General features: G+C 34.0%; 1 protein-coding gene across 1 annotated transcript; it reads right to left on the bottom strand.

Moving 5' to 3' along the window:
- Positions 1–537: 537 nt before the first annotated feature.
- LOC108481031 (polyphenol oxidase, chloroplastic-like) lies at positions 538–2,724 on the bottom strand. The gene has a single exon (XM_017784197.2). It carries the CDS (start codon positions 2,511–2,513, stop codon positions 717–719), a length of 1,797 nt encoding a protein of 598 aa, XP_017639686.1. The 5' UTR covers positions 2,514–2,724; the 3' UTR covers positions 538–716.
- Between the last annotated feature and the right edge of the window lie 5,758 nt (positions 2,725–8,482).

Here is an 8,482-nt window from a genome sequence, read left to right as displayed (position 1 = left end):
ACACTTTTACATTTTAGGGGGGCCGGGGCCCATGCCAACTCTCTGGCTTCGCCCTTACTTTGATATTAATTTTTTAAGTAATAATTTTTAATTATTTTATTTAATAATTTCATATAAAAATAATAATAGACATAAACGTCATATTTTTCCTTACAGAATTAGGTGAGCAGTTTCAAGTTTCTTTTCATGATTAAACACAAACAATTAACATTTCTTATCCATTATCTGATTCCAAACATAAAATCCAAACTGGTTTTCTTGGGATGAATTGTGCCAGGTTCTAACTTCTCTAGGCCCAGCTATCTCAAAATCTTTCTCACTATGGTGAGATGTAAAATCTCACTTATTTGCCTATATTTATTTTATAATGGAATTAAAATAAAATTAAAGTTTTACGAATTAAAATAAAATTTAATATGTATGATTGTATAAAATTATTTACATTAAATTAAAGTTTTTTTAATTTTTTTTTGGAAAATTAAATCAACGTTTATTTATTGGTTTAATAATTAAAGACTGTATCCATCGTCCCAAACATCAAATCCAAGGAAGAGGTTTCCATAGCAAGAACATGTACACCATACAAAGGGTTCTATAGTCATAGACGCAGTGGCCTTATTTATAACTAAAAAGACTGATGCATAAAACAGGGGACACAAATTGACGAAGCAAAATGTTTCAGCAAGCGACCGAAGAGTCGGCAAATTAACTGATCATTAATCTCTGATGTAGTCGATCTTAATGTTACCAATAGAAACCAGACCCTTTCCTTCTTTAGGCACCAAAGTCACCAAAATACTCTCATCACCTTCAACATTCAAATCCTCCAACAAATCTGTTAATGGCAATGTTAAGTTAGTGTTAAGCTTCATCCCAGTCTTGTGATGGTTATGCGGTAGATTCGTAAAGCTCCCAGCGAACTCTGAATCTTCCGGTTCAGTCGGTGTCTCGTCGTCTTCATCATTAATGTACACATCGAACTTCACTGCTGCATCTCGGTCTAGTTGAATGTTTTGTAGAACCAAAACTTCTTCTTCATCTTCCTTTTCGAGCTTAGTCCTTGATTTCTTTGGCCTTGGAACCTCAACGCGCACTAGTTTGTCTAAGGCTATAGGGAAGGCAATACTGATAGGGGTGGTGTTCTTTGTTTCCGCCGCCACTGCTTGACCACCACTTTTACCCCGACCTGACTTTCGAGGAATTGGCTTGTTTTTGAGCCATGGAATATTAACTTTTTGGTAATCATACCCGAAAGTCTTCATGTTAAGGCTATCACGAACCTTGACTCGAACCAGATTTGCGTTCTCATCGTAGAAAAGAAACGAGGAATCGAGCCAATCTGTATCAGTGAAATCAGTTCGCTTCTTCCCTGGTAATGTCCTCCAAATGCTCCACAATCGGTCGACATTGGAGTGATGAGCGTAGAACAACGGGTCTCTACCCGCAGAGTAGAAGTTCCCCATGTCTTCAGAAAATGGCTGTCGCTTATCTCCAACCCACCGGTGAACGGCTGTGTGAGGATTGTTCTCAATTGAACCCATTCCTGGACTGGGATCATCGCCGGCACGGTACGCCGCTCCAAGGAAAAGAGAAGCGGTCTTGTAGGTTACCATTTGCCTGTACATCACGCTGAGGTTACTTTTTATTTGATCTCTCTTTGATAATTCTTCCTCAGTGCCAGCATAATCAAGATCGAGCATATTGGGTGGTTGGTGGTTCACGTTGCGCTTTTCATCATAGACTGGAGAGTTAGGGTCTGCATATATTTTAGGGATAGCCATTCCTGGGGGAGAATCCCAGTTCCAAAATGGCATCGCGAAATTTGGATCACCAATCAGCTTCCCCAAAATCCTCTCGTAGAAATAGAGATATAGCCTATGGAATGGGAAAAAAAGCCATGAGAAGTGAACTTGAAGTTGTTGATCCGGAAACCCGACTTGATCGTAAGCTCCATTGCAATAGGCACAATGAACATTGGCCTGTTGCTTGAAACTACGAGGATCATCATCAGGGAGAGCTTTCATCAGCTCCATGGCCTTTGTAAATTTCTCCAAGTAGTTAGCATCAACTAAATGTGCTGCCGGCCTTAACCGTATCGTGGAAAACCGAGGTGGTTTGAAATCTAGAATATTTGTTGTTTTTGGTGGGCAGCAAGGGACACTTATGCTGGTTCCTGAACTTGAAGATGTTACGGTTGAATTCTCACAAAGCGAGAGGTCAGGGGCGGCTATTGGGGCTGCCAATGCAAATGGGTCACTCACAAGGTTGGTTGCACCATACAGAGTTCCTAGGCCAAGAAGAATATCCCTTCTATCGAAGCTATTGAGAGATGAAGAGCCTTCATTGTTTTGGTTCCCATTGCTGGCTTTGCATGACACTAGTTTTTTGGAGAAAGGCTTTTTCTTCTTGAATATGAAAAGTGGTGATGTTTTGGGAAGGCATGAAGTTGGAATGCAGGAACTGGGAAGAATGACGGGGTTTGATGATGGTGAATTGACGACAGGGAAAGCCATTGCCGTGTAGTTTGGTCTCAAAGATGTTGATTAATAGAATTAAGCTTTTTATGTGGAAATTGGTAACCAAAAATCGAAGTGCCTTTAGCAAGATAACAAAACTGTGGTTGCAAACAATAGGGATAAAGTAGAATGGGACCTGTTGGAACTAGTTATGTTCAAAGTGAAATTCGATGGCTAATATATAGAGCATGCCGCCTCCGTTAATTAGAAAAATCAACACAGCAGACCAGTCAATTTTTTTAGTCAAAAGAGAATAAAATTTTCACAAATGTGGATTTAAAATCTTACACAGTAGGGCAGCGAAATTTTCTTCCTCACTAATCAATCTATCTTATAATCTAATTACAATATAATTAATTCTATTTTAGAGCACATAAATTTAAAATTATATAGATTTAAACATTTTTAAAATATATATATACACTTTACTATATTAAACTTGAATAATTAATTAACTCATTTAAGTCTCAAAATTATTATTTTAAAAATATTTATGTTCTTTAAAATTTTATTAGTTTCTTTTATATATTTTGAATGTTATAAAGACGTCTCCAATGTATGATATACAAAAATATACACTTTCATAGGTATAAATTCTGATCAGTAAATATTTTTGCTCCAATGGGGCATTATTGAATGCATTTGAAAGGGATGCTTTGTAGGTTGATTTGACTTTTTGCTTTTAATATCTTCTTTCTGAGCGGGAAAAAGAACAACATACTGTTTTTGGTATTTAGTTGAATTTAATTAATTTATTATGTGCTAGTGGATCGATATCGATAACATGGGCTTCATTCACCAACAAAGAAGATATTTCGGGACAGGAAAATCAAGGTTAAAAATACGACAAAACCTCTTATATTATATTTTGGTTTGCATTTTATTAAAAAATAATTTCTATATTTTAAATGAATGAATAAAATAATCATTTCATTAAAATTTCACTATTAAATATTTATTTTGTGTTTATATATAAGATATAGTAATAAATTTAATCCTCAAATTTTATAGATTTATTTAATTTAACTCATACTCTTTTATTTGAAGTAAATTAAAAATTGTGAAATTAGGACAAAGATAACAAATCTAAAAAATCAATTAAGCTCTTTCAAAATTTAAAATTTATTTTAAAAGTCATAAAAATCTAAACAAAAGTTATAAAAAATTCAATATTATTTTTGATGAAATTTCTTAAAGAGAATTTTGATTTCTTTTATCGGTTTAGTTCAGTAAATTAAAATAAGATTAATGCACTAAAAAGTCCACAAATTACTACATAATGTTTAAGCAAACCCTCATACTTAATTATTAGTCACATAAGTCTCTAGTCTAAGAATTTTATCCATTTAAACCCTTAATTTTACGGGTAAACTATACAATTCATCACCCAACTAGTACCGTATTTCTGTTTTGACAACTCTTTGTTAAATGGTTAACAGAAGTGAAGTCATAATCTTTTTAACTGGTATAATACACCATTAAGTCCTCAATATTTACACATTCTATCAATTTGATCCTAATTTTAAATAATTTAATAAATTTAACCCTCCATATTTACAAATACTATCAATTTAATTCTTAGACACATATAATTAAATATAAAAATAATTAAATGATTATTATATATTAAAAAAAGTAAAATATATAATATTATTTATATATTTTCGAGGAAAATATAATATCATTTTCAACCAATTAAATTAGATTATACCACACGTATTAAATAATCAATTATATTACGCAATGTGCATTAAAATGATTTTTTGAATTTTTTATTAAAAATGAGTTAATTAATTAACACATATTCTCTCTCCGGATTCATTTATTCTTCTCCAGTTCTGACCAAAAACCAAATTTTAGATTTCAATTACCCAAAACCAATATTCAAAGATGTTTAGTGAAGTAGGCAAAATAAGAATAAAAAAGTTCAAATTTAGTGACAAAAACATATTCACACCATTGAAGACTTTTCTTATTTAGTGAGCTATTCTTGGAAATCCTTTCAAAGCTGTCTTTTAGAAACTTTATATCTCAACAATTTTTTTTTTAATTTATAAATAGGGCAAACCATTTCGGATCTTCACTAATATATGACAAACCCATGGCTGATTAAGGAAGTTGGTGGAACTTTGTATGTGAATAGGCAAGTTCTGCCCTTTAATAAGTTTCAATAGTTGATCTACTCCACTATTAGATTAATGGAACACATGTTGGGTTTTTGTTCAACTCATAAGTTTCTAGAAAGAGATAAGAGATTAGGGGTGTGAAGAAGAAGGAAAAAGAGAAGAACGCTAGCATGAGTTGAATGAGCTTTGAAGAAAAAACATGAAAAATGAAGAGGTATTGGTGTTGTGTGTGAAAAAAAGAGACTTGAATAGGTTTAAAAAAAATCCAAAAACAAAAACAAAAACAAAAATTTAGTCATTTTGCTGTAAATGTTGATTGTAACTGTAACACCCTACACTCGATCCGATCACCAGATCTAAGATGTGAGATGTTAAATTTGTTGCCAAAACAACTATGATTTTATTTCAATATCCAGAAGAAAAATCATGCAAAAAATTGAGTTTAAAAAGCTTTTAAAAATAATATTCATTTAAAATTGGGTAATAAGTAAGCTTATGAAAGCTATCATAAATCGCCATTAACAAATAAGGGACCAAAGTGCAAAAATGGCTAAAATAGAGTTTCTATCATAACATTGAAAGGTGTATGTCGCAACACTTAGGACAATAACATGATGTTGCAACTTCAACAGGCAAATGTCACGACCACGAGGATAGACAACTTAAAATTTGCATAATTTCTTACAAGGTTACCAAGAACTTATTTCATTTGGTCTAAACTGTGACACCCCTAATTTGACCCTAGTCGGAAAGTGATTTCGGGACCACAAAACCGAGCCACAAAAATAATTAATTGTTATATTTTATGCTTATTATTTATGAATAAGTATGTGTGAAAATTTCATACTTTAATTTTGTCATTTGGATGTGAAATAAATAAAAAGGGGCTTATGTGAAAAATCTTGAAAATGTCATAGGTTAATTGGTAGTGGCTAAAAATTTGCATGGTTTGAAGCATGAGGGACTTGCATGTCAAACATTCCTTTTTCTTGGTAGTGGACGGCAAGGATGGGCATGAATGACACATTTTGGCATTTTGTATGTTATATTTTAGTTAAATAATATCAAATAGTGTGAAAAATAAATAGAATAAAATAAATAAAAATAAAGAACACATAAATTTTACGTGGAAACCCTTTCGGGAAAAAAACCACGGGCAGAGGAGAAAAAAATTCACTATGTCGAAAAATTTTTACTCAAATACAAGAGGAATAGACTATGTCTATTTATAGGCTTGCAAAGCCATATTCTAGTAGGATTGAAACACCTTATCCTAATCAATATAAAATAGATGGAGTTTAATAAGGTTTAAAACCTTATTCTAAAATAAAATAAAAGAAGTCTAGTTCTATATGGATTTTACTTTTATTTTATTTTCCATCGTATTTTATTTAAATAAGAATTTGGGTCACTTAATTCTAACAATCTCCACCTTGACACAAATTCTCAATGAACAAGTTCTTCATCGCGAACTTTCAATAAACAAGTTCTTCACCTCTTCCAAAAACCCCTTAAGGGTTTAACTTCAACAATGAACACCAACCAAGTCTAAGCAATGCTCAAACTTGGTTATAGGAAGTGACTTAGTCATCATATCTGCAGGATTTTCATGAGTGCTAATTTTGCTCACAACAATATCACCACGAGCAATAATATCACGAACAAAATGATACCGAATATCAATGTGTTTTGTTCTCTCATGAAACATTTGATCTTTTGTAAGAAAGATGGCACTGATTGTCACAAAATCTTGTCTTGATTTGAAGGTCTTCATTGAGTTCACTAAATAGTCCTTCAACCAAATAGCTTCTTTACAAGCCTCAAGAATCGCCATGTACTCGACTTCATTGGTAGACAAAACGATGTAGTTTGCAAAGTGGCTTTCCAACTAATTGCACAACCTCCGATTGTAAAGACGTAACTGTGAGAGATCTTCTTCTATCAAGGTCTCCAGCAAAATCAGCATCAACATACCCTATAACTCCATCTTTAGTTCTTCCAAACTGTAAGCAAACATTAGTAGTGCCTCGTAAGTATCTTAAAATCCACCGAATCGCTTTCCGGTGTTCTTTACGAGATTCGCCATGTATCGCTAATCGCACCGATCGCATATGATAAATATGGACGTGAACAAACCATAGCATACATGAGAGATCCTATCGCACTAGAGTATGGAACATGTGACATGTACTCAATCTCATTATCGATTGAGGAGATAAGGCCGATGAAAGTTTGAAATGGGTGCTAAAGGAGTACTAACGAGCTTAGCATTACGCATATTGAACTCGCAAAGAACTTTCTCAATGTACCCCTTCCGACTTAGGTACAATTTACTTGCTTTTCTATCTCGAGAATCTCCATACCAAGTATCTTCTTTGCTGGTCCTAAATCTTTCATCTCAAATTCTTCACTTAGTTGGGCTTTAACCTTTCTTATCTCTCTTTATCTTTTGTTGCTATCAACATGTCATCAACATAAAGAAGTAGATACACAAAAGAACCATCAACTTTTTCTTAAAGTAGACACAACTGTCAAAACTACTTCTTTTGAAATTATGAGAAGTCATAAAGGAATCAAACCTCTTGTACCACTTTGTCTTGGTGATTGTTTCAAACCGTAAAGGGACTTTTTCAGCAAGCAAACATAGTCCTCTTTTTTCGAGACTATAAAACCCTCCGGTTGTTGCATGTAAATATCTTCCTCAAGTTCTCCATGCAAAATGCGTTTTACATCTAACGCTCAAGCTCCAAATCATGCATGGCAACAATACCAAGCAAAGCTCGAATCGAACTATGCTTAACAACCTGGAGAGAACACATCTGTGAAGTCCACTCGGAATTTGATGTAACCCTTTGCAACAAGCCTTGCTTTATATCCGGGTTCTTCAACTCCGGAGTCCCTTCTTTCTTTTAAACACCCATTTACAACGAATGCCTTTTTACCTTTAGGAAGTTTTACAAGATCCCATGTTACATTTTTGTGGAGTGATTCCATCTCCTCTTGCATAGCAAACATCCACTTTTTTCGAGTCTTCACAGACTAATCGCCTCGAATAATTAAATGGCTCTTGATTCGCATCTATATCTTCACCACATTTAAAGCATAAGCAACTAGATCAACCTCGGCATACTTCTTTGGAGGTTTAATTTCTCTTCTTGTCCTGTTTTTGGCGATAGAGTATTGCGGTGAAGAAGCAACTCTATTCTCAATTTTGTCTTGGCTTGAGGAGTTGATTACGTATTAATCGATGCTCCACCGCTTTTGGTTTTCTTTATTGGAAGAGTCTTTAAGAGATAAGTTAGGTAGCATAGCGTTTCATCAAAAACAACATCTCTGCTAATCACAACTTTTCTATTTTCAGGACACCATAACTTATAGCCTTTTACACCAGCTTTATAACCAAGAAAAACACATTTAATGGATCTCGGTTCCAATTTTCCATTATCAACATGAGCATACGCAGGACACCCAAAAATCTTTAAATCAGAATAATTAGCAGGATTACCAGACCATACCTCTTGTGGAGTCTTTTTCTCAATGGCAACGGATGGAGATCGGTTGATCAAAAACATGCAGAGAGGTCGCTACGCCCAAAATGACTTGGTAAGTTGGCATTTGACAACATACATCGAACCTTCTCCATGATCGTTCGTTCATTCGCTTCGCAACGCCGTTTTTGTGGAGTATGACGAATCGTCAAGTGTCTCATGATCCTTCCGACTTGCACAATCTATTAAACTCATCGAACGTAACTCTAAGCCATTGTGCATGCGGAGGTATTTTATCTGTTTTCCGTCTGCTTTTTCAATCATAATTTTCCAAGACTTAAATGTGGAAAAC

The sequence above is a fragment of the Gossypium arboreum genome, chromosome 6, assembly GCF_025698485.1.
Source record: "Gossypium arboreum isolate Shixiya-1 chromosome 6, ASM2569848v2, whole genome shotgun sequence".
In the NCBI taxonomy this organism is placed as follows: Eukaryota; Viridiplantae; Streptophyta; class Magnoliopsida; order Malvales; family Malvaceae; genus Gossypium; species Gossypium arboreum.
This window is presented reverse-complemented; position numbering and strand designations above follow the sequence as displayed.

Excerpts from the sequence above, each read along its gene's own strand:
- LOC108481031 (XM_017784197.2), bottom strand. The coding sequence starts at position 2,513 with ATGGCTTTCCCTGTCGTCAATTCACCATCATCAAACCCCGTCATTCTT.